The sequence below is a fragment of the Eucyclogobius newberryi genome, unplaced genomic scaffold (genome assembly GCF_026437365.1).
Source record: "Eucyclogobius newberryi isolate DKJ021-1_F unplaced genomic scaffold, fEucNew1.0.hap1 SCAF_6, whole genome shotgun sequence".
Lineage (NCBI taxonomy): Eukaryota > Metazoa > Chordata > Actinopteri > Gobiiformes > Gobiidae > Eucyclogobius > Eucyclogobius newberryi.
The window spans coordinates 15946251-15972878 of record NW_027316278.1 but is presented as its reverse complement, the minus strand read 5'-3'; the positions used below and the strand labels follow the sequence as shown (position 1 = coordinate 15972878).

Genomic DNA, 26628 nt, shown 5'->3' with positions numbered 1-26628 from the left:
TCTGAGAACTCAATCGGTCCAACTCATAATCTGTATTAAAATTCAGGGCCAACGTAAAGGCTGGTGTTCGGCATTCTGCTGCATGGACACGCCACTTTGAATCACAAAGAGCTGCACCAATACCATTTTAACATAATCTTGACAATCAATCAGCCACACCACAAGGAAGTCAATGGGCCTTGACAATATGTACCTGTCACATCATTGGCACTAATGCATTTGGCTGGGATGGCTCTGACAGACAGTGCCCCGCTCTGCACACGCTTTACACTGACAGCCCTTTGTCCTACCACCTGCCAGCGGTTACTCTAATCAAAAATGCATATAATATTGGTGTTATAGATTCATCTTTGCTGACAGGAAGAATCCCAGGCTAGCTCGTCCCAGCACATTTACAACTGATGATGGAGATTTTTGGTTAAAACTACTTTAAAAGGATTTAGCTACACAGGAATGTCACATGTGGTATTTAATGCAAAATATTACACAATGTTAAGAAGTATTCATTGCAGCAACAAATACTTCATTGTATCTATATATTATGTCGGTGATTTCTTTCTTTCTTTTATTTAATTATTTATTTGATGTTGTTTTTTTGTATAAAGGATCAATTGTTTCTTAACTCATCAATACATTTACAGAAGCTGTGCCGGATTTAGTTTTGTGTAATAAAGTAAAATTGGTTTTGTCCCAAATAAATTGTAAAAGCAGCAAAATGATGACTGCTCTCTGCTGTCTGCATCTAATAATAAAGTATTTTTTATCGTCTACAAAGCAAGACGTGAAGTTGGTGCCCAGTTAACATGGTAGTTTTACCATGATAGCAAAAATATACTAATTGTTAATTCTTAAGGTATTTTCAAATACATTCTGCTGGATGATAACCACAAGGAAACAACTGCCAAGGATATACAGTGGTGTCCAACTGGAGACGTTGTTGGATGAGGACCGGGTCGTTTATCTGTCATAGTTTAACATCAGAGTGGGCTACAACTCATTCTGAAACATGTTCTTCACACATGGATCAAAACTGGGTACAGGTCCTTTGAAAAAATAGTTACAAAGCATTCATTTCATAGAGCTGGACAATATGCAAACATGGCTTTTAGTAATAATTTAATGAATGTAAACTATACATACTTTTAATCAATTAACACAAATAATACTCAAATTTCTTCTTCCAAACTCTGATCTCTGCTCAAACCCACATGTTTTTACTGAGGATCGACTGTGGACCTCTTGACTCAAAAAACCCTCCCAAATGATTGATGATTTCTCATGACTCGATCTGTCGATCTTTCGATTAATAATGATTCTGATCCTAAAATATAACACCGGGACAGTTGGAAATTAGGCTTGTTCAATTGTCTGCAGCGCAACATGAGGCTTTTGTGTGAGAGAGAGAATAATTAGTAAGAGTGTCTGACGTCACTTCAGACCCATGAATTGGTGGTAAAACCCAGTCCTTTTGTTTGAAAAACAGAGCTTAATACTGGTTTGTACAGTAGATGCAGGTGCCCATGTGATGATCAGCACATATTTTGTAATCATTATAAGACTAACATGAAACTGCCTCCATGTCTTCAGATTAATGCAGTTTGTCCTTAAACCGACTAAACAAACAGTTCTGTCCGTGCGCCTTTTTGCTTTCACTTGAACTGTTACTAGAACTCCTAGAATTGTGGTTGAACCAAACAGATGTACAAAGCTGCCTTAGCAAGCTTTTGCTTAAAAGCTTAAATTTGCAAATTTGCAAATTTGGTCAAACATTAATTAGACTTGTGCTTGTTTACTCTGTAAACTGTAGACTTTTTTCACCTCATACAACAGTGACAGTTGTGATTAAAACAGGACAGGACTGGACAGGACTGGACAGGACAGGACTGGACAGGACAGGACTGGACAGGACAGGACTGGACAGGACTGGACAGGACTGGACAGGACAGGACTGGACAGGACAGGACTGGACAGGACAGGACTGGACAGGACTGGACAGGACTGGACAGGACAGGACTGGACAGGACTGGACAGGACAGGACTGGACAGGACTGGACAGGACTGGACTGGACAGGACTGGACAGGACTGGACAGGACTATCAGTTTAACCCAAAACAAGCCTCAAATAAAAGAGGTTTCCTAATGTTACGGTGCAGGGAAAACGTGAGATTCTCCCTCAAGACGAAAGCACTTAAAACACAGTTCAAAGTGGCACACATGCAGAACTGTACAGTTACAGCCAGAGCTAACATATAAACACTCTCCATGTAAACTCTTTGCCCTCTCTCCTGCTGTTATGTCCTTACTGTATGATCCCGTGTTTGTGGCTTTTAGGGCTGCAACGATTACCCGAGTAAATCGAGTAATTAGATTACAAAAAAGCTTTGATTATTATTTTATGGCCTTGGTATTTCATTTCATTTACATATCTAATTAAAAACACATGAATCTGTGGTGAGCGGAGCACATGGAACGACTTGTGGCGCTTTGTTTCACACAGACCTGCAGCAACTAAAGCACAACAGAGGAGAAACATGTTGAATTGCTTTGCAACGGTTCTGTATTTCTTTATCCTTATAAACCTATTATGATACAGTGCCTTAGACTTTTCTCTTTCCATGCTGCAGTTCTATTGAGCATCAGAAGTTCAATTGTCTCTTGTCCCTGCTGTAAGTTTATTTGTAGAGCACATTTCATACACAAGGCAATTCAAAGTGCCTCACACAACAGGAAAAAAATGCATTAAAATCACAAAGAAAATACAGACCACACACATAGCATTCCACACACTCTTTCCCATATTTATTTGACATTGCCAGCATGACAGGTGTCTCCGGGATGGACACATCACTTTTAGATTGATTCTTTCCCATATCAGCGCGCTATCTGCCTCTGCACACGTCTATGCTGAGCGTATGTCTCTTTTACGACGACTCTCTCTCCTCCACCTTATGTGTGGCGCTTTGTATCTTTAATAACGGACCAAGTCTCGTCCCTCCCTAGATTTAGCTTTCACTAAACTAATTGTCCCAGACAATACTCGACCAAAGCTTTTAGTATTAAATCTGGCTATTGGTCAGTGGGTTGGTGCGCCAGGCTCTTCCTGGTCTTTACAATAGGCTTAGTGCCGACCGACAACCTGACCAGCGTGTGTTCTAACCCTCTCCCCAGGCTCCTGCTCTGCTGCTGCGCTTGGACACCAGCACAATGGTCTATTGTGTCCAGCAGAAGTATTTACAAGTTCAATTTTAATTGTGTTTAAATAGTAATACATTTAAAGATGCTATTTTTAGGATAACATTTAAAGGTGCAGGGTACTACCTCAAAATAGTCCCAGACCCGTATTTTAGTGTTTAAAATGTCGGTTGCCAGTTAACAATGTCGGTTGCCAGTTAACAATTAAATCACAAAACAGTTTAAGAAATAAGAGACGAGTGCAAAGAAAAATCCTTTCAGTCATATGCACAGCTAAATGAAACTGTTTTTTAGCTTAGATTAGAACATTGTCAGAGTAGAAGCAGTGGTTCTCCACCTTTTTTAAATAATTTCGCAACCCCCAGGTTGAGAACCACTGTTTCGCGTGTAGAGCTCTGGAGCTTCGTCCCCCATCCAAAGCCCCCTCGCTGAGAGAACGGGGTTGATCCGACAGACGACAGGGGCAGGTTAGGGGAGAAGGCAGTTGAAGGCCTAGGCATCCACAGCGCTGCTCTACAGCAGAACAACAGCTGGGCCCACATCGGCCCATCAGTAAGTGCCACTGCACCCTTGCCTCAAGGTAGAGAAAACCCACCACCCCGATGCTTAATGTTTTATACTGCAATTCATAATTTTTACTTTCAGTTGGAAACAACAACATGGTCCATTCTGCACCTAAGAATGTTGTAATATTTCACTGAATGCATTTTAAATATTGTGTCCAGGATCGTGAGCAATCAAATTAAATGTTATTCATAAATTTGGAGATCATTAAAAATTTACCATAGCAATTAACAATTTAAAACTACCGTAAATACAATATATTTTACATGTTGAAATATTTCCTATAACAGGAAGCCAAAACCCACGAACACGACCACCAACTGTTACGAAGCCTTTGGAAAGAATAACTTGACAAAGCCAGGGCTCTTTTGAAAGTTTTCAATCTCTAGATACAAAGTCAGCCAACGGAAAGTTGCTATTTGTACCATTTTCATAGTATAAGTGCTTTTGTAAAACTTGTCTCACCCGTCGCCGCTAACATGGTGGCAGTCTTGACAGTCTTTTGTTAGAAAGATTAGAGTAAGATTAGAAGTATTTAGATTTCAGTCTAAGTATTGCAATAGTAAAGCTTTGCAGAATACTAGATCTAATGAACCACCTCGACTGTTATGACTCAGTAGCACAAGCTTCAGTTATCAAACTGTTGCATCATCAGGCAGTGTTTGCGTCTTCTACAAACAAAAGAAGCGCACTCTTAAAATATTCCAAAAAGCCTGAAGTCTGAGATGACATTCAGTCGTTGAGACCTAGTTAAAGTTAGTCAAAATAATGTCTGTCTCAGGGCAGTTTAATCCAATCATTTTAAATCGTCAATGATCCACTTGGGGCATTTTAACAGAGAAGTCGTGTTGTTTGGAACAGAGTTCCGACTTGGGAGGAACACAATTTACTCTTTTTCTTTTTTCTCTTTTCTGCAAGTTTTTCTTTTTCATTTTTGGATGAGAAAATCCAAAAAAATTGATGGATCAAATATATGGTAGCCAAAAAAACAGATACTATCAATCAATACTCAAAAGACCTTTCCAGTTGACAAATGATCTTTACAGTTTCCAAATGATCTTGACTTCTATTGATTGAAGACTACATGGAAACATAAAGAACCGTGCTGATTTCTTTGCCTTAATCTCTAGCCTTAGTCTGTCTCTTGATTTTTCACCCACACAAATCATGTTTATGAAGTATGTTACGCACTGCAGCTCCCAATACACACACCACTCTTTCCTTTACAGCTTTCATACAATTTCCCTCCATTCACCTCCCCTAATCATGAAATTGATTAAATTGAATGTGAGATCACAGTATAATAAAGAGGCAATTAATGGGGGGCAGATGTGCTGTGTGGATATATTATGCTGATGATATATAGATTTATGGGGGTAAAACCTTTTCTTTTGACTCAGTGATTGTAAAGCTACTTTATATGCCTGCCTCCTCCACACTTTATAATAATATCATTATTTGACAGTAATATATGAGCCTATAGACTGGATATTGGACAAAAAGCGCAGGGATGCATGAACTAACGCACAATGGAAATAGTATGTATATACGTTTTTTTTTCTGAGAAGTGCAATATAAAGCATGGAATGCAATTATACTGGAAATAGTCTACTTATACAGGAGACATTTTCAAGTTCCAAAGACAACCAGACATAATAGAGCATATGAATTTTTGAAGAGATATAAATTATGCTCCTATAAAATCTAACCTAATTCTAATTTTAATACATATAATAATTTCTGAGACATCTAAACGAAGGCAATAAACAGCATCACTTTTACATACAATTCAGTGCCAAAATCAAGCTTAGTACAACGAAAAAATAACCAACAAAGTGTATTTAATAACAATAAGCAGCAAATAGATTTTAAGCCTTCAAATATCTTGAGAGTTGAATAAATGATTATATATTTCAGTATAATATAGGCTACAGCTTTGGTGATCTGCATCTCTGAAAACAACCCAGAATAACTGACTTGGAGAGGACACAGTGTGCCCTGTAACAAATCTCTGAAATGCATCCTGATGCACCCTCAAAGCCAAAGCTGTAAGATCGCATTGATCAAAAGAGCACAGACTAGAGTCAGCCAACACTGAGACACTGCCAACCAACAAGCCACTCACACCAGGCGTCTTTATCCACTGTAAATCCATGTGAGGGGCTATGTTCATATGTGTAATTCATCAGATATCAGAAAGCTGCTTCAAAGTATGTCCTGATTCCCTAAACTAAATTTAGAAATTAAAAATACATGAATTAATACAAGTACATGAATTTCTTAAAAAGCAAGGACCAACATTTATTGCAAGTATTTTCATAGCTAACATTATTTATTTGCTAAACCAAAACCTGCAAAACATAATATGAAATATGATGTTGATTGTGCCTCTGTCACAAAATATCCAAAAAATTCAAAAGATGATATAATATGTAATCAAACTTTAATAGTTTGCCCTCAATTATTTTCTACAGCTTCAGCGGAATAAACTGAAACCATATTCTCCACAGTTTGCTTCCTATTTCAGGAGATGGTGGGATGGACTAAACACTTTTAGGAATACATTTAACCAGGACTTTTACTTTTGTCTATTTAAATATATTGGATCTTTGAAGCTTATTAAGTAGAATGCAGAAAAATCCTGTTAAATAATGAGAAGTTGTCACTTTTAAACAACTAAAGCTGGACTAAAGGAACGGCTCATGTCACTCACAGACGGTGAAAGAACGCACTCACACATCAGTGTGATTAACCAAACAGACATAAACAGTCATTTCAATCACATTCACAAAAATAAATGAAAGTTAACTAAGACAATGTCTTTAATTTATCCTCCTTCCTTCCTGTGTCTGAAAGATTCATTGATGACAAAGAAGAAAATATTGTTTTAACAGTTTTTTAACTGAAGATGACACAATGAGCACCATGACGTTTGCAGTAATGACTGCAGTTATTGACATGGAAACATAAAAGCCTCATAACTGACTGTCACTCGTCACTGGCTTGGTCCTTGGTTGCTCAAGGACACGCCCTGTGTATCTTAAAGACTATCAGGGGCAGAGTATAAAGGAACTGCTGGATATGAGCCACAGAGCTGTATTCACAGCCAGATGCAGTACAATTACACATAATAACTCTCCACTGAGGAATAACTGAACAATATCTTTGAGCTTCATAAAATGTGGTGAAAATCCCAATGAACCAATATAGTGTGACAAGGGAGAGGAAACAGTGAGCTCAGGACTCCTGAACAAAGAGAGAAGATATTGGCCCAAAAACTGTGTTGACCAGAGAATGTCATTGCAATTTAATTAAAAAAATCTGTGCTGGTCTGAAACCTAAATAATCAGGTAAGATTTCACTTGTGTAAAAAATGTAAACACATTTGGTGACACAACAAACTCAATCAAACATCAGAACAACGCACACATAAGTTGGCATAATAATGAGCCAACCAACACCACAACGACCAACACTTTCCACACATCACAGTCATATCAAACTGTTAAACTGACTCACAGTGAACTCTCAAACAAAAGACATTCTTGAACATATCATTGTGCAGCACGGGCTTTTCTTCTAGCAGGAAAATCTCTCCCAAATTTCCCAGTGTGTTATCAATTTCCATCACTTTTCGCAGCGAGAAAGCCACTTCCCGTCGCTTCAAGACACACAAGGCTCCATTAGGATCACGCTGTGGATGGTTACGGCGGAGGCCTCGGCATATGGCAAATATCATTATCATACACCTGAAGACAGACTCCGCTCTCAGGAGGCGTCCAGCCACTAAGTGTTTTCCAGTCCATACAGGAGAAGAGCAACTGTTTTGATGACGTGTGAGGAGAGTTTGGAAGGATGCAAAGATTATTAAAACAAGTCTAACTCTATTGTGTGTGAAATCTGACTTACATTCTGTGGATTGTCTCCTTTGCTGCAACGTGATTGATGCCCAAACAATGTTAAAGTTCACCACAATTAGAACCACAACATTGGTATTGGATGCTATGATGTATATTTTACAGTCAAATGTGTAACAACCCCCCAGGTCAGTGATCAAACCATAAAAAATGTGTCTTCAACAGAATGAAACCAAAGTTAGAGTTGATGCATGTCACTCATGAATAAACAAGAATCACAGAACTTTGCACTGTTCCATTCACAGTTGTGCTTCAAAATGCATTTTTTTTTTTCAAATGTAAGAACACACACAAACACACACACAAACAAACACACACACACAAAGGATGTTAAAGGTGTGCTTACCTCCCACATGTAGAGTCAGCGTCTGCAGAACGAGTAAGAGCAACATGTTTCCAAAGAAGTTAAACGAGGGGAAATCTTCACAATGAGGCAAAACAAGCACGCATCACTGAGGGCAAACTAAACTGGATTTGGGGTTAAAGCTGTCATTTGTAAAAAGCTTAAAAAAATAAAGAAAGAAATAGCCTGTAAGAGATTGCCGACATGTCCGTGAAATGTTATTAGTCTGCGATGTTCTTGAGGGCCAATTTCACATTCGAGAAACGCATCAACCAAACAGTCTCCCCTTTAAACATCGCTGGGGGTGATCACAAAACAAGTCCCAAGTTACAACCCGTCAGAGCAAACAAAGATGCGGTGTTCCTCAGCCGTGACTCTGCGCGTTTCCATGGCACAACGTGCGGGCTTTTCAAGTTCCGTGTGACTTGCGCGTAAAGTGTGGCATTGTGGTCATCCTCCCCGATTGCCCCAGATTCTGAACACAAAAAACACGCACAAAAAAAACTAAAGTCAGGACGTGAACGTGAGTCAGGTTGTTCACTGGGGGGGGGGGTTAGACAGCGGGGTCCTGCCGTGCGGTAAAGTCCCAAACTGTAGCGGCGGCGGCGGCAGCGCGCATCTCCGAGACAACTGCAGCAAACATGACAAATACTCCCTTAAGCCGCGGCGCGCGAGAGGAGGAGAGTGAGGAGCGCATCCATCACTCCGTCTGTGGAGGTGACGGCGGGAGGTGCAGACTGAGAGCCGACCACTGTCGCTTTGTGTGCGAGGAGGAGAGAGGCTGCGGGGGAGAGACGCGGTGGAGACGCGGTGGAGACGCGGGCGAGACGCGGTGGAGGAGATGGCACGTTTATGTAGTGGCGCGTTGGGAAAGTCGGGGTTTTTACACAATTTGCACTCAGAAAGTTTCAACTAAACTCTTTAACGATGTCTCTTCAGAGGCTCAGTTATGTTTTAGTCCATGCAAAATACACTGGGTTGTTTTGTTCGAATGGTGTGGGTTCTTTGATACTTTGGAAAGTTGTGTTCATTTTCTGCACAGATCCTCATAAAGGGAAACCTCAAGCTCCAGTGACCCCTTGTGGCAGACGCGTTGTGGGACTTGACGCTGCCTTTGCTGTTTAGTGTTGAAAATACAAAAAGCGTTGTCTTTTTTTAACTAAAAGTTACCATTTGACTACATTTCGACATGTTCTTTGTGTTGGAAAGTAGCCTGAATCTGTATCTGACTGTATAGCTTTTGTACATTTGTAGAAATCAAATGGTTAGTATTTTACAGCCAAATAAATTATGGATTTTTCAACACTAATTGCTCATTATAACCACCAAACACAGTTTTTCCTCCTTGCTTTTATAAACAAAGACAGATGATGTTGATTACAAAATGTTGTAAGACAGAAATTCACTTCTACCGCTTGTTCTAGGGGACACAATTTTATTTTTACCTTTTACTTATTTTTTTATACTGAGATCAAAACAATGTGTATTTCAAATAACGAATTATTCAGACGTATCATAGTCTGCCATATAAGGGCACAGGGATGACTCAAATATGTGATAGAGTACAGTACACCAGTGAGCTCATGAGTACAGTTACTACAAAATTATATTCTTGTAAAAGCACAAAGTAGTCCATAATATTCCTCAAGTAAATAAGTATTTAGGGAAACTACAACTCAAGCAGAGTAATTGACAAAGTACACGGCCGGGTAAGTAAAGTAATTGGAAGAACAATAAATAATGCTCCAAATCTGTTATTTCAAAAAAATGAACCACAAAAAAATTAAAGATTAGATCACATCTGAAGTCACACATTTTTTAATAAAATGTTAATTTCATATATTTTGTTGTGACCCATGTAAGATGATACATAGAATCGTTAGAGAACTGTATTGTTGCATAGGTGTAAGTAATTGTGTTCACTATGCATATTCTTCAGAGGATTTATAGCTCGTTCTAAACATAGTCGAAGCTCATGCCTCTCTAACTGATGTTAGTTAGATATTAGTTCTCCAGACCGTTGTCAATGGATTCGTGAAATTTGATTCTGGGAACACATCCTGTCTCACTCTTTTTACATCTGTAAAAGTCATTAGTGGTCCAATGTAAGGTTTTGGGGCGCAGTGTTGATGTGTGGAGCAACAGTAACATAGGACTTCCCTCACAGGGGCTGGGGCTCGTCCAAAACCAGCCCTTCTAGAGCCAACTTCTCAGACAAATCCCCCGAAACCCACGCAGTGATGAGGTCCATTAAGCTGAGCGGGTGCCAGACAGAAATCAGGTTACACCGTCTGGTCCAGCAACTGTAAGCCATTAAATCTGAGCTATACATCCCCGTGCTCCACCTGGTATGTCCATTACAGAGACCTAATGTTTTCTATATTCACTCCATGCAATATAATAAAAGTAAACAAAGTGTCTATACATGTCTGTGTATATGGGAAGCATGATGTGATGACTGACCCCCAACCTCACATTGTAAGTCTTTGAAGTTCTCAGAAAGGTCTCACGTCTTTCATGTCTTAAGAACAGAGGAAAGAGTAAAATGCCAGATCTCTAAATTATGTTTCCACTTCCATGCACATGGACTGAAGAAGCTGTACCTACACAACCACTACTATTTTCATGCATTTATTTACTGTACAAACTGAGTATGTGTTTCTCAAAGTCCCAAAAAGTCATCTACTTCCTACTTCACATGCGTGTTGTACCCAGCAGTGGAAGGAATACTGCATTTTTCATGAAAGTACAGACACATGTGCAAAGAAATGACAAAAATGAAAGCATCACATAAAAAATCTACTCAAGTACAATTGTTGAAGAACTGGTTTCAAACTGTACCGGTAGTTAGAAGTAAAAGTATTTCACACTCATTCGGAGAACCAATTAAGCATTAAAAGTGGTGATTTTGAAGAAGAGTTGTAGCGAATAACCTTCCTAATTTTTTTTTATTTTATTTTTTTATTTTTTGTACATATTTGTAGATGCTCAAAGCCGGGCTTCAACTCAAAACATTTCCGCAGAGTCTCACCATGAATGTGCTTGAAATAACCTCCTCTCACACCATATGAAAAGTGCTTTTGAGTCATATCCACTGTAGAAATTCCTTAAGTAAAGTTCTAATAGCTTTTTATTTTCACCACTCATTTCACCATAATTTTAAGCATAAACTTCCATTTTATTGAAAACCTAATTTTCAATGCAGAAGGACACCCAAGGCTATCCTTCTGTTGTTCATCTCTGTCACCTTTTAACCTGTTCTTTGTCCCTGAGGCGTGTACTCTCCATTAAACATAAAAATAAATAGTCCCAGGTGTACATATTGGGCTGTATCTTTCATCCATGACCTTAAGCGACCTCAGGAGCTCGTCCTCTGTTCAGATCACAGACAGCAGCCCCAAATTCATCACCAACTTTCACTCTCCCCTTCAGTCCATCTGATGTATGATAGCATTAATAATAACTGCACACGAATGCCCCGTCATCGCCCTCTGTGTCTCTGCTGCGTCACATACTCCTGTGCAGATTACCAGTGGCCGTTCACTGACCATTAAAAGATCCATTTACTTATTGTACTCTGGAGCTATCTTCTGCATGGTTTTCTGCCCGATCCTCTAAGGGAAAGTCAAAACGTGACCTTCATGATGAGCAATAAAAAGGACTATAGTTCACAATGCTGAGCTGTTGGAGTTTTCCAATAGATTAAAACAATGATAAGTGCTCAGGTAAGATTAGAATTTGGGGCAATTTACAGCGTGCACTTCACCCTTGGGAGATAAACTACAGTAACAGAGAGGTATAGAGGTATAGGCAATAAAAGCTGCAAACATGGCAACTGCTATAAGTGACAGAACAATGAGACTTCGAATAAGAAGAATTCCTCCCACATGTTTGTCTTTGAGAAAGCAGCATAAGACTATAAGAAGGGAAAATTGTAATATTAATGAAGCTTCTTTCACCTATAAACCATGTTTCAGTGGAAGGCCTTGTGAAAAACCTTGGCATAATCTTGGCTGCGTGGCAATCTTTTTACTGTTGAATGTGTCACTGCCGGCGTGCAATAAATTATGAGCGCATTGTGACTGGCGTATGAACAATCAAGAGTCATACAAATGGACAAGGTGAAGTCTCTATACTTTCCTTTCCACAGACAGTTATTTCTTATCACCCCAATATGCCGTGGTCTACTTTGGGCGTGCTTAACTTCTCCTGACCTTTAAAAGGGATGATTATTTTCAGCTACAATCTTCACTGTGCAATATGCCGTCGGCACAAAGGATATTGGCCCAGTCCTGCAGCTCTGATATTTCCCCTTGCTATATGGACAATGCATTGTCACTTTATAATCAATTTACCCCCCAGTACCTCACCATCAGCATTTGGTCACCTTACAAGGAAATTGTGACCCTTCCGCTTGCATTTTCACGTGTACAAAATGATTTGGAATTGGTGTTCACGGGTCGAAGTAACAATAACATATTCACTGTTGCACCTGGAGAATATTGACCACTGACCATTTTTTAGTGTTAAGTGTTGAAAGGAGCTAAACTGTGATGGGTTAGAGCAGTGATTCCCAACCAGAGGGGAGGGGGGGCCACAGGGGGTCCTCGGAGCTTCGTCTGGTCAGAGGGTCAGATGTTCAAAGTAAGTATTAATTCAAATTAAACAGTAACATTTCCACACATATGATTCCTTTGGTCACTTCAAATGAAAAAAAAAAAAAACAAGGAATGTGCAGTGCACCGACGTGAACCAGTGATAAAGGCTGCAGCTTCAATAGTTCCATTGGCTGCACAGGAGTTTAACGTGGTGCAACTCTACTGCCATCTTAAGGCTGAAAAACGTATCAATGTGCGTAGCAAGCGGCAAAATAAATTTGTGTTCACAGCCCACATTTCACATAACCATTCAAAAGTATTGAATTTAACAAATGGTATGATTCTCCATGTTAGCCATGGCTCCACAAATCATTGCAAAATGGCCTTGGTCATTGCCTCTGAGTCCCCAGATTTTGATTGGAGGCAGAACTAATAATATTTCAGCATTGTTTAATTTTTTATTTTATTTATGGAGTCCGAAATTCAATGGTGGCCATTTTGATTTTGTTCTTATCATGTATATTTTGGTGTTTTGAAGTAAAAAAAAAAAAATCATGATTTGTGTGTGTCCTCCTTAAAATTGAGGATTAAGATTATGAAGAAAAAAATACACAATAATCAGTACATTGTCAGGTACAAAATCAAAAACCACCACTGCGCTTGTGTGTACAGTACATTACCACTAAATCAGTGGTTCTTAACATGGGTTTGATCGAACCCCAGGGGTTCGGTGAGTCAATATCAGGGGTTCGGCGAAGGTCAAGACACACATCCGACTCATATGATTCGTGATGACACGCCCCACTTGGCCTATCTGTGCTGTAGGGAATTTGGTGTGCTCAGTAGTCGACTTGTGACTGTCGTGATGGTACGTCCTGTGATTTTTTCTTAATATTTTAGACTGAATCAAAGCCCACCTTTCCGGGCAAAGTCTTGGTACCAGCTTGTACCTAAAAGGGCCAAAAGGACCAGGGAAATCGCCCAGAGTCTAACCTGTATCAAAACCCCTTTTGGGATAAGACCTGTCACAAGCTTGGCCCCAAAAGGGCCAAAAGGACCAGGCCAGAGTCCCAAGAGACTAGCCTGTATCAAAGCCCTCCTTCCTGGGCTAAGACTGGGAAATAGCATGGCCCCAAAGGGCCAAAAGGTCCAGGAAAATTGCCCCAGAGTCTATCCTGTATCAAATCAATCCTTTTTTGCCCTAAGTTTTTGCACCAGCCTGGCCCCAAAAGGGCCAAAAGGACTAGGCCAGAGTCCCCAGAGACTAGCCTGAATCAATGCCCTTATATCTGGGCTAAGACGCGGCACCAGCCTGGCCCAAAAAGGGCCAAAAGGAATAGGGAACAGGCTCCAGAGTTTACCCTGAATCAAAGCCCTCCTTTTAGGGCTAAGTCTTGGCACCAGCCTGCCCCCAAAGGGCCAAAAGGTCAGCCTCTGGGACTATTTCCCTTGTCCTTTTCTATAACTACTATACTATATAATAATACATAGGCGAGCAATTCTTTTCGAGGATGCGGGACATAAAAATGAAGAAAAGGAACAGACTTTGTTGCGAAAATGACTTGAGAGTGGCACTTGCCAAGGTGAAGCTTTTCTGAACTGGTCTCTGAAAGGCAACTGCAGAAGTCACACTGATTTGCAGTACATATTCATTATTATGTTTTTGTTTTTGTGTGAAAATCATGTTTTGATGAATGTGTTCTTTGAACACAGTGATGTTGATGCACTGTTCATTTTGTGCACCAGTAAAATTTACAACTATGTTTTGAATTTGAAAAAAATCACATTTTTATTTTTCCAATATAGAAGTGTTCGGTGAATGCGCTTATGAAACTGGTTGGGTTCAGTGCCTCCAAAAAGGTTAAGAACCACTGCACTAAATGAACTACAAAGCGGAACGTTTGTTAGCCATCTGGCGCTTGTTCACTGACGGAACCAAAATACGGACGGAAAGAAGTAACGTTTGGTTCCTCAGTCATCAACCGTTGGCCTTATTATCTGTTCTTCCCGAGACAAGAAAGAACACTTTAACGCTGCGTAAGTGAGCTTTCCTGAATCAATATTATCTTCTCCCACATTTTCCTCTATGCACACTTATTTGCTAAACTTTTAACAAAGCTATGTGCTCGAACCACGAGCGGGTTGAGATTCCATGGATCATTTACGAGACTTAAAGGCTGGAATTCAAAAATATGAATCCAATATTTATGTTAGTTCGACCCTGCAATGTACATTTTAAGATTATCAGTACTTATTTGCAAATAATTATGTGATATATGGTTTCTCAGATTAATGCGTTCGTTAATTAAATTGCCTTAAACATGCAGTTTTAATTTATATTTACCTTCCTTATTTGAAGTTGGTTTTAAAGTGAAAAAAGCACCATGCCTTTCCTCCATGGATTCAGAAGGATCATCTATGAGTACCAGCCACTGGTGGACGCTGTCATGAGTGCAGTAGAACTCGGTGAAGGACATGACAATCCAGCAAACAGGTATCAGTAACCGGTTATTTTATGCCAAGGAAATGTATCACAGCTTTGTTTGGCTGCTGCCTCAAGAAAGCAACTTTGTTATAACACATTGGGATTACTTTATGTGTAATACAATATATTAAATTATCAAATGTTATGCTATTATGTTTTTTAAAGACCGGTTAACAACTGTCTCAAAAGACTTTTAACACCAACAATAGAAATAGATTATTGTTGTTGGTGTCAAGTAACTAAGTATAGTATATATAAGTATGAGTATATACTAACTGTTTTTAACTTCTAGATTCCTTAAAAATGTCCTTTTATTATAGTAACTTCCACAGCTCTTGTTTCCTTTCTATCATGTTTTTGCAAATGTAACTTTATGGACATTTTTCAATAACGTAAAGATCTTAATGCTTCATCCATTTACTTTAATTCAGCCATATTTAATGCAGTAGTTCATAAAGGGAGTAGCAAGACATACAATACAAGACTCAATAGTTGGAGAGCCAAGGTAAAATGGGTGGGGCCATTTCAGAAGTTGATAGGACCTCAAATCAAGATCACATCAATAATCTTTAAATTTTCAGTTTGTATAGTCAAGATGTTGCGTTTTGTTTTAGTGTTTGTGTGCCACCTTTTGTAATTTGTTCACAGATTATGTAGCCCTGAAGAGGAGAGCCGTGTTTGTGCTTCACTTGTGGCACTCTTAGAACGGGAGTCACACTCGGAAGTGTTTAATGAAGGCATCAGCTATGCTCTCTTTAAAATGGCCGAGCAGGGTCTGATATATGCCGCAGATATCTTACTACGCTATGGTGCTGGTCTAAACTTTGAAGGTAAAACAAATATAGAATTGGTATTTTAGGTGCTATATGAGACAATTCAACCTGGATTTTTAGAAATCTAATAATACTGTTATGTTATTGGTAATATTTACCAATTTGAGCATCATTTGCATTTTGTAACACAATTTCTCTGACAGATTAGTTTAGAGTGACCTCTGCTGGTTGTTGACGTCTGAGTGTGTAGTTTTAACTTCAAACTAATGCCAGCACAAGTCCTGTGTTCCATTTGGGACTCTACTCACTTTTATACTCAGTATTTTTGTTGGTTTGTTCAATTATCTTATCCTCACTATTCTAAATATCTCCTAGTCCTGGACTGCAACATAACATTCAGTGTTTTAAAATTGTATTATTATTATAATATTTTTTCCTCTTCAGATCCTGTTTCATATTACAACCCACTGCATATATCTGTTTTAAGAAACAAGCCAAACATGGTCAAGCTGCTAGTTGCACATGGAGCAGACATTGAAAAGAGAGACCGGGTAAGACACAGAGAAAATAATAATATTGGAAATCCCTGTTAATGTTATTTTATTCTTGGTAGATCCACGAGAGCAGTCCCTTGGATCTTGCAAGTGAAGAGTCAGAAAGACTGTCTTGTCTGCTTACATTGCTGGATTTGGGCGCTGATGTCAATGCAAATGACAAATATGGTACATGTTTTGTCAACATACAATACGATGTATTTGTTTCATTCTATACAAACGTTTGTTTTCTTTTTTGCAGGAAAAACCCCACTACTTCATGCATTAGCTAGCAGCGACGGACTCACTGTGCACAACACAGAAAACATAAAGCTTCTACTTCAGAGAGGTACCCTGTTGTATGATACCAGCTGTTAAAGTTGGCCATAATAATTATATTTAGTTGAATATAATTGTATTTAGTTAAGTATTCACCTTAATCCGGAAGCCCATCTGGGCGCCGCCATCCGACGTCATCAAGGAAGATTAGCGCTTGTAGTAGTTAACACGGGGCTGCCGATCTCCAGGGAAAATAACTTCTACACAGACTAAAAAAAACATTTTCAGGTCGCCCAGGGAACCGGTGCAGTGTTGACTTGTCGGTCACGTGGACATTGGATATTTTACACAAATCAATCTAGTTTTTAGCATATTTAAGTGGCAAGACTTTTCCCTCGTTCTCCATTTAAACCAACTGAACCAACGGAAGTGGCCATTATAACGGAAGTGGCCATTATAACGGAAGTGGCCATTATAACGGAAGTGGCCATTATAACGAAAGTGCCATTATAACATTATAAAGGGAGTGCCATTATAACAGGAGTGCCATTATAACGGAAGTGGCCATTATAACGGAAGTGGCCATTATAACGGAAGTGGCCATTATAACGAAAGTGCCATTATAACATTATAACGGGAGTGCCATTATAACGGGAGTGCCATTATAACGGGAGTGCCATTATAACGGGAGTGCCATTATAACAGGAGTGCCATTATAACAGGAGTGCCATTATAACAGGAGTGCCATTATAACAGGAGTGCCATTATAACTGGAGTGCCATTATAACTGGAGTGCCATTATAACTGGAGTGCCATTATAACTGCACGAAAGTGCCATTATAATGAAAGTGCCATTATAATATTATAATGAAAGTGCCATTATAATATTATAACGGAAGTGCCATTATAATATTATAACGGAAGTGCCATTATATTATAACGGAAGTGCCATTATAACGGAAGTGCCAGTATAACGGAAGTGCCATTATAACATTATAACGGAAGTGCCACTGTCAGTAGGATCTTTCTTCAGCAATAGGTTTAACATAAAACAAATTAGTAATAATAGTAACAAAATATGATAAAAATAAGACTTCGACAAAATATGCCGTATAGGCATATGAGCAGTGTCTAACAGAAGAGGGGGAGAAACTTGTGGCTAGTCTCTGGTCCAAATGGACCATGAATAAAGCCCTCACTGCTCCTTGGCCCCTTTGTAAGGAAGACGACACAGCACTGCAAACTGGCAGTTTCTGATCTCGTCATTCAGGAAAATGGAACAGTATTATTTACACACACAAAAAACAGGCTTAGCTTGCAGTGGTTTTATTTATTTTATAGTATCGCCATGGCAGAGCAGACAAAACACAGAAATTGTTTGTATGTAAAGGAAAAACTGAATAAACGATCCATCAGAGATCAACTAGCATGGCCATACCAACTTGTCAATGCACAATCTCTTCAGATCTTGGAAGCTAATCAGGGATGGGTTGCTGTGTCCTTGGGCAAGACCACCCAGCTTGCCCCCAGTGTCCAGTACGGGTGTGTCAGTGGATGAAAATGACCCCATGGTTACAATCTGGCATGTTTACAGCATGTGTATCATGAGTGTCCATTAACACCAAATAAACAAGGAATTAATATAAAGAAAAATTATAACTGGACCTGTCAGTATTTGTGACGGTCTTAAATTTGGATTAAATGTAGCCATAATTCATCTACAATATTTGTACCTGTTTTTCTTTCTTGAGAAAGACCCCTAAAGATGTTTTTTTTTTTATCAACTTGCACCTATAGATTTTTATGGAATATTGTCACTTCAAATATGCCTTTTTCCCCCCACATATGAACAGAAAGATTACAGTAGCACCAGCATGCACCAAACCTTTCTATTTATATATGTTTTTTACTCAGAAAAATTAGGCAAAATGTGTATTTTTACGGCAATTGGTACAAACAGCCCTGGCCAAGAGGGTGAGAACCCTGTGTTAGATCAGAACTGCTATTATAATTAACAGAATGTAAAATGATGATCTACGTATGTGATTTTGTAATACAAAATACCAGAAATAAATAACTATAATATACTTTACCTACATAGTTTTGACACCCGGTTTTACTTCAAATGAGCTTGACGTTCTAAACTGCTTACTCTTCACTACAGGTGCTGATGTCAAAGCTTGTACAGTTGATGGCGAGAGCGTCGAATCTGCTGTGGTTTTCTTGATAAAGGAGGCTATGGATGCCAGTGTGGAAGATGCAGCAGAAATTGGCAACTTCTGCCTGAAAACAACTGAGCTGCTCCTGACTCATGGAGTAGACCCAAGTCTGAACGAGGAGGGTGATGCTTCTCTAACTCAGACCAGCCTGGATTTCTTCGACTTGCTCTTCCCGCTGGCAGCACTCATACTCCAGAGTGGGGCATCTCTAAGGTGCACGCACCATGGAGACACATGTTGGTCAGTTTACACTTCTATTTTTGAGCGCCTCCACAAAGTTCTACAGCATTGTTCTGATCTGACCCGTGTCTCTGAACTCATAGAGCAGGCTGAGGTTTTGCTCACTTTGGCTAGGGTAAACGCACCAATACTCAACTTGAGTCCTGAAATCCCAGTGCACGTTCAAGATTCCCACCCACATGGCCAGGCTCTGGCAGACTTGCACCGCAGGGTCAAAGAGCAGGAATCAAGCCCTCCTGCACTGCGGTGCATTTGCAGGGCGTTCATTAGAGGCCATCTAAAACCCTGGCCATTAGAAGCAAAGGTGAAGGCGTTACCATTACCAGACAGACTTAAAGACTTTATTCTCCCTGAACAGAAGTGTACTCTTCGTGAGGGTTGGGACAGCTTTAAGCCAGAGCACAATCAAGAATGATTGTGTAAATGCATCATTTTGCAATGTGAAATCTTCACAAAATATATTTTTTGTGTTTGAACATTTGTAAGAAATGCATAAAGTACATACATGAAATCGGCTGTTTAAAGCTGTTCTCTAAAGGAGTGATCAGTACTTGCAGTATAAATCATTGCCACCAGATGGCAATGTTCCTACATTAAAAACTGGAGGTTGCCATATTAGTTTCTTTGGAGATAGTTTGAGTTTGAGTTTTTCAATGTAATTTTTGTTTTCTCCATTGCCTTGTGAAATCTTGTTTATTATAATTCAATAAACTATTCAAATTTCAGTGCTGTAGCACTGCATTACAAATCATACTGGTGTGTACATTTTATATTTCGGTTATTTTATTAAACATTTTCTGGCAGTGCATCTATAATATGAAGACAAACCCAATTTTTTTTTTTTTTTTTCAGGAAGCAAGTAGGCTTTAATAACGTAACGGTGTATAATACATTGCTGGACAAAAGAACACAATTTATAAAATGTTTTTGATCAAATTACTCCTTTAATTGACCTAAACCAGAATTACTCTATTAAACTAATACTATTTATAGTAGTAACTTTCAGGCATCATAGGCTCCATACATTACAGTCTGTGGGTGAAGAGAAACTAAATAGGACATTGTGTTACACAACTAACCCCTTCCTGACATTGCTGGAGCTGGAGTGGCTCCAGGCTTGCAGGCGCTCAGCTCCTCTTGGTTATCTAGGTCACAGCCTCTGAGGAGAAGAGCAGCAGCAGCAGCAGCAGCAGCAGCAGCAGCAGTAGCTCTCTATGTCTAGGACACACGCTTCACTCTCCTGTCTGTCTCAATCTACGGCATATTCTTGACAAAACCTCAACACTGCCCCGCTCCAACGGGGAAGAGATGGGATGGAGAATGGGAGGGGGCTGCAGGGGGGTAAAAGCTCTCATGTTAAAGATACAGCGGCGCTTATATGGAATGGTTATGAGAGCACTCGTGGAGGACACGTGGAAATAGAAATGACAATGTTGGATTACATTCATACAATACAGAGGCTGTAGAAACATAATCACAGGAGAGAAGGGAAAAAAAGTCTTCTTCCACTGAGTCCAAGCCTTGCTGGAGAAGGTGATAGAATAGAGATAGTGGGGGAGGGCTCAGCCACCACTCTCCATCCAGCATTTATTGGAAAACGGTGTGAGTGAAGCTCGCAACTGAAATTAGTTATTGATCTATTCTCTCCCTAAAGCCCACGGGTCTTTCCCACCGCACCTGCACATTCTTAGAGCCTTTCTTTCGCAGCCCATTGTTGTTTTCTGCCCTAACCAGAGTTGTTTGTTTGTTACTTTTCTTGAAATTGAATATTCTTGTGAATAATCTATTGGTTAATTGTGTGGACGTTTTGGTGATCCATGCATTATCTCTTATTATGAATTTAACATAATCCCCCTTTTAATTTACAAATTAATTAAATCAAAGTGCAAAATAAAAATTGTAGCCTAGTCGTAAAGCACATCTCATCCGCACCTTGTTGCTAACTTCAGTCAGTGCTTTGTGACCAAGCAAACTGTTTTTTTTTTAGTGGAAGCCGGGATTTTAGTCCTGTCCATGTGCTCCTAAAACGACTCGGTGCAGTCTTTTAGCCACGAGCAGCCTCTTCTGGTGTATGTCAGTGATACATTGTGTACTTTTTGGGTAGGATGGGCCTGTGCTGCTCAATAGGATCTCTGTGTGTTTAACTTTTAATCTTATTTATAATGTGAAAATCTGTTCTACGTTTGTTTTAATTTTTATTACATTTTTATTTTTTACATCATGCCTCCAGTCACTTTTATGCTCTCATTGAGTTGCTGGCAGTTGACCAATCTAGTACTAATTCTTGGAAGAAGTGAATTGCTTATCTCTTATGTAAAGCTCCAATGTGTGCAGGTAAAATGTAACTATAAGGACTACTAAATCATTTGTTTGATTACATCCTGTGATATCCTTGTTACAGTTCTCTTGGCTCTGTATGATGATATTAAATCATAATTCTCATGGACTCCTAAGCAAGAGTAACATCATAGTAGTTATTCTGTTATTGTTGAAGGAGGAAATCGACTTTAACCGACTGTTAATGTTATGATGTTGTTCCTTCATCAATAACTTTGTATTTTGATTGATTCATACATGTTAGATCCTGCATTTGAGGTTAACACGGTCAGAACATTTTTATTTACCTACCCACTCTGCCCACAACCCTGTAAATACTTGGAATTATTCAAAATACTTACTCCATATACATGTAGGATTGAAAAATAGTGTGTAGCCATCTTATAAAAAATAAAAACTTCTAAATCAAATCTTGCTGCAAACTACGGCGAGATGAGGAAGTGGGGCTTTTTAGTTCTGCAGTTTTGATCTGATGGTTTATTTTCAACTATGAAGTCTCTGTAGATTAGTATTGTGGATTACTGTGAACAAAATGTGATGTGCATGAGGCGATTACTAATCACTGAAAAGAAAAATGTAATATGTAAATGTTTTACAGTTCCAGTAACTCTTTCTTTTTAGAACCTTTTCAGGAGCTTCATACCCCTGGTCTTCTAGGTCAGTCTGATCAGACCAAGAGCAGTTTAAAGCTCTTTTTGATTGGAGACACAACATTCGCATTTACATGGCCCAAAATGGTGGGTTGGTTTTCAAAAGAAAGATTTTGCCTGATTGCTGGGCTTTCCCCCATGGGACTGGCAGGGCCCAGCCCATAAGAGCATCGAGGGGCTCTCAATCTTGTTCGGGGACAGGTCTCAGGACTGGGGACTCATTCTACTCACCGAGATTAAGCTGAACCTTTCCGATCTGAGCGATGTGCGGTTATTATAGTCACAGGTGGCTGAATGAGTCCAAACCCTGTTGGCTTTGGCAGTCGTCCTGAGACAAATGGCAGGTATCGGCAGACCAAACGTTCCACAGCCAAGGAGAAGAAATATCAGATATGGGAGGAGTTTGTGGAGGCCATGGGGACTTTAAATCAGCCTTGAAGCAATTCAAGCAAAACATCCAGGTGCACACAAGGGTGTAGCAATGCTACACCAACAATGTTTATAGTGCATCTTCCACCATGGAAGCAGAGTTCAAGAAGCTTGAAGCCAACACGCCCATCTCCCAAGCTGTAATCAGTCACTGAGGTTTGGAACGTTTGGAAAGCTTCAGTGGCAAGGCAGCGGGGGTGGATGAAATCCCTCTTGAGTATCAAAAGTCTTTGAATGTTGTGGGTCTGTCTTTCATGGTTCATGTTCCAGAACAGAATGCCTCGCCTTTTCCAGGTTTGTGAGAAGGTCCTCAAGCATGTCTTGTCTACTAGTGAGGGATGGAGTGAGAGATTAACAGGTGGATCGATGCCCTTCTGCAGTGATGCGCTCACTGTTGGGGCTTTTGTGGTGCTGAAGAAGCTGAGTGAAAGGGAAAAGCTTTCAATTCACCGAGTAATCTACTCTATGGTTATGAGCTATGAAAGAGTACAAAATGGCCAGAATGAGTTTCTTCCGCAGGGTGGCTAGCTCTCCCTTACATATGGGGTGAAGAGCTCTGAGTAGACCTGCTGCTCCTTTACACTGAGAGGTGCCAGTTGACGGACCTGTCCCACTGGGAGGAGGCCCCAGAACGCAACAATGAGAATGCAACACCAGCAACAATGTCTGTGACTGTCTCTGGGAGTTGAAAGAAGTTTTTAAGGTGAGAGATGTCTGGAAATGCCTTGACTCTGACGCTGCCCAGGGACCACTTCCAATACAATGAAAGAAGATGAATTGAAAAATAAGTACAAAAGACCTTTACAAATGTCCTGCATGCACTGCTGAGAAATATGGTTCGTTGAGCTAAGAAATCTGTGAGATATTTTAGCGAAATATGAATTAATTCAAGACCATAACTAAGTAGAATAGGTGCATGGCACCAAATGGATTATCCATGGGATTTTTTTTATTGATGGAAATGAGATTCCTATTTTTTCCATATTATTTCAGTTTGTACTTTCACTGACACCAGTGTCACCAGTGGCAACATTGTCTGTCTCAGCCCATTGCAACCTCGCTGTCTTTCACTAGACATTCACTAGACATTGTCTAGACATGGGATAATTGCAGACCTCAGTGAGCACTCAGCCGCTACAGAGGCCTCATGGGACCTGAGGTGGACTTGAGGGCCAGTAGTGTGGGGGTCACAGCAGCATTGTGCCATAGGTAGATAATATGTGCTGTTTGAATGTATTGCATCTTTTGTAAAGCAGAAATGCGGAGGTCCAAGTAATTGTAACCACAGATGTGGTGACATCATCTGAAAAAAATGTATGCGGGCCAAGGCTCCACCAGTCCTGAAATATAGCACCAAACTGTGTGATTCTAAGACATTAAGACAAGGCTTCTGTGAATATTCACATGTTTTATTTTATTTTTCATAAAGGTTTTCTTTGAACTTGTTTTCAGTGTTTTTGTGTGTACCGTACTGGTTACTGGTTGGTAAATGGGAGACGGTCACAGGTGGCTGAGTTCACCAGGGCCCTACACTAATCTCTTGGGGGAGAAGTGAAGGTAGGAGAAGGCATTCCTGTCAGGGCAGGCACCTTCTCATCCGGCTGTAGACTGAGGCCCACAGACTTTTGTGTTAACGCACTTGTACAGGTTTATTCTGGTTTAAACGTATCAACATGGCTGAAGCCTAAGTTTGTATCACACATCTATAGCACAAAATACAAACAAATACAATATAAGTACGTTCATATAGTCATTTAAAATTCCTGAAGCATTATTCTGCAATTATAAGTTTAGCCGACGTCATGTAGTTACAAAAGTTTCCCCCCACAGTGCCTCACTTAATACAACAAAATCTGTTTGCAAAGTCCTTTCCAATGACATTATGCTACTATGAGACAAGATTGCTCTACAGGGTTTTTTTTTGTTTTTATTTTTTTCAAATTAGTCTCCACATTTTTACATCTGACACTTTTGAATGAAATTCCAGTCAACTGGCGCCATAGCTCTGCCTTCAAGAAGGACATAATGAATAGGACACACCCTTGGTATACTAGTGAATGCTAGAATACATGGCATACTGCAGCGCTCCAGCCTAGATTCATTACTGCCTTCATGCTCCTAGCTCTTTTCAGTTGTGTTCTGTGTTCTTGCTCCCCTGCGCTTCACGCTGCTGCCTATTTTTAAAAGGCTGAATTTGAGTGAAATACACTGAGGCACCAGCAAGGCGAGCTACAGCTCTTTCCAGCGCTTGCTCCTGATCCTCCTCTTTGTTGTGGTCTATGCATGCCTCTTCTAGTCACATGACTCTGTTTCTATGGCAACTCGGGTTTGAGTAATCATTTGCGTTACGACCTTTATTCCCTTGAGGAAAGGGGAGGGGGAGGTTAGACTGAGCCTGTAGAAAGAAGGAGCGAGAGAGAGGAGAAAAGATAGGCAGAAGGGGAGCGGTGCAGAGGCAAAGGCAAAGAAAATAGGCTAAAACAACTCAATGTTCTGAATTCAGTGTTTTTTATCGTTTCTCTCCTGCTCCATGCCATCTTCTATGTGGGTAGTTTTAGTAGCAGTAAAGTGTAGCACTAAACAGTGGTTTGTGAGCTTGCTTTTACCAGAAGCAGTGACTCACACTGATGAGAAGAGGCAGGGGTTTGGTCAGGCAGCAGCAGCAGCAGCAGCAGCAGCAGCAGCAGCAGCAGCAGCAGCAGCAGCAGCAGCAGCAGCAGCAGCAGCAGCAGCAGCAGCAGCAGCAGCAGCAGCAGCAGCAGCAGCAGCAGCAGCAGCATGTTTCATAAGGACTGTTGTGCCACGTCTTTCTTTGGGAACACGACGCTCCCCTTTCCATCAACTGCAACACTCAGCTCTGCCTAATTAGACCAAATCCTAACCCAACAATTTATACTCACCTGCATGTATTACTCAAATGTCCTAATTCTGCTGGTAAAAGTACTAGAACATTCAGTATCTAGCCAAAAACACTCACACGCCTCCTCTTTAATTCTTCTCTGAGGAGAGGCAGTACTGTGCCACATGTGCAAGTCTCAGCAGAAACTGATTCTGTATGTTCCTGTTTCTTGCTCTCCTGGCTGCGTTGCCATGGTTACGGAGCTAGTTCACCAAGGCGCGTAGCTCCTCTCTCATTTCACTGTCTTTCTCTCCACCGTTGGGTGATTCAACCCCTCAGTTGGGTTGTGTCATCTCCTAGATGGAGTTTCAGAAGTTTGAAGCCCCCACTTCTCCTAAATGGAGTTTTAGTTAGTGCATGGATGTTAGTAGGATTCTAGTTGGAAAAAATATGTTTGGGTATATTTGGGTTGTTGTGAGGAGATGCTGTGACAGGAGCGCTGCTGCTGATAGACACTATGGGGGTTGTGTGGTGGAGGCGCTTTTGGTGCCGGCTGCTTCTAGGTGCCTGTGACTGGGCCTGAATATGAATGAGGGGGCCCTGGTTCTTCGAAGATAGTGGCTGGGGAGAGAGCTGCTAAAACCAGAGACCACTGGAGCCTGGCTGCTTGAGAGGCCCCACAAGCTGCTGACAGGAGCTGCAGCTAGCCATCACGTTAATTAGCGTTTTTACTCTAGCAGCGCCGACTGGGGGAGTGGGTTAGAGGGATGTGGGGGCGGTATATGACTCATAGACACAGTATGGTTTATTCATGATGGTGGAAGGGGTTGTGTGTGTGTGTGTGTGTGTGCCTGTGTGTGTGTGCCTGTGTGTGTGCCTGTGTGTGTGTGTGTGTGTGTGTGTGCCTGCGTGTGTGTGTGTGTGCCTGCGTGTGTGTGTGTGTGTGTGTGCCTGTGTGTGTGTGTGTGTGTGTGTGTGTGCCTGTGTGTGTGTGTGTGTGTGTGCGCGCGTGCGTCTGTGTGTGCCTGTGTGTGTGTGTGTGTGTGTGTGCGCGCGTGCGTCTGTGTGTGCCTGTGTGTGTGTGTGTGTGTGTGCGCGCGCGTGCGTGTGCGTCTGTGTGTGTGTGCGTGTGCGTCTGTGTGTGTGTGTGCGTGCGTCTCTGTGTGTGTGTGCGTGCGTCTGTGTGTGTGCGTGCGTCTGTGTGCGTCTGTGTGTGTCTGTGTGTGTGTG

General features: G+C 40.6%; 2 protein-coding genes across 3 annotated transcripts in view; one reads left to right on the top strand and one right to left on the bottom strand.

Annotated features, from left to right (window-relative positions):
* The window catches only part of LOC140346790 (transmembrane protein 132C), a 132638-nt gene extending 124458 nt beyond the window's left edge, over window positions 1-8180 (bottom strand). The window contains exon 1 of the mRNA XM_072432984.1: window positions 8020-8180. Coding sequence (XP_072289085.1) covers window positions 8020-8065 — 46 coding nt within the window. The 5' untranslated portion in view covers window positions 8066-8180. The remainder of the gene's footprint in view (window positions 1-8019) is intronic.
* A 6379-nt stretch (window positions 8181-14559) lies between these two features.
* asb6 (ankyrin repeat and SOCS box containing 6) lies at window positions 14560-19596 on the top strand. 2 transcript variants are annotated; one of them, XM_072433628.1, is made up of 7 exons: window positions 14560-14651; window positions 14974-15108; window positions 15748-15929; window positions 16317-16423; window positions 16486-16594; window positions 16668-16754; window positions 18849-19596. In XM_072433628.1, the coding sequence occupies exons 2-7, from the start codon at window positions 14999-15001 to the stop codon at window positions 19556-19558; spliced, it is 1305 nt and encodes a 434-aa protein (XP_072289729.1). In that variant the 5' UTR covers window positions 14560-14651; window positions 14974-14998; the 3' UTR covers window positions 19559-19596. The 2 variants fall into 2 exon arrangements, with proteins under 2 accessions (XP_072289729.1, XP_072289730.1); XM_072433629.1 differs by having other exon boundaries at window positions 14572-14655.
* The last annotated feature ends 7032 nt before the right edge of the window (window positions 19597-26628 follow it).

Bases quoted from the DNA above. Each gene is read 5' to 3' on its own strand.
- asb6 (XM_072433628.1), top strand. From the start codon at position 14,999: ATGCCTTTCCTCCATGGATTCAGAAGGATCATCTATGAGTACCAGCCA. The intron at 15,109-15,747 runs GTATCAGTAACC...ATTTGTTCACAG, and splicing joins CATGACAATCCAGCAAACAG to ATTATGTAGCCCTGAAGAGG. The intron at 15,930-16,316 runs GTAAAACAAATA...TTTCCTCTTCAG, and splicing joins TGCTGGTCTAAACTTTGAAG to ATCCTGTTTCATATTACAAC.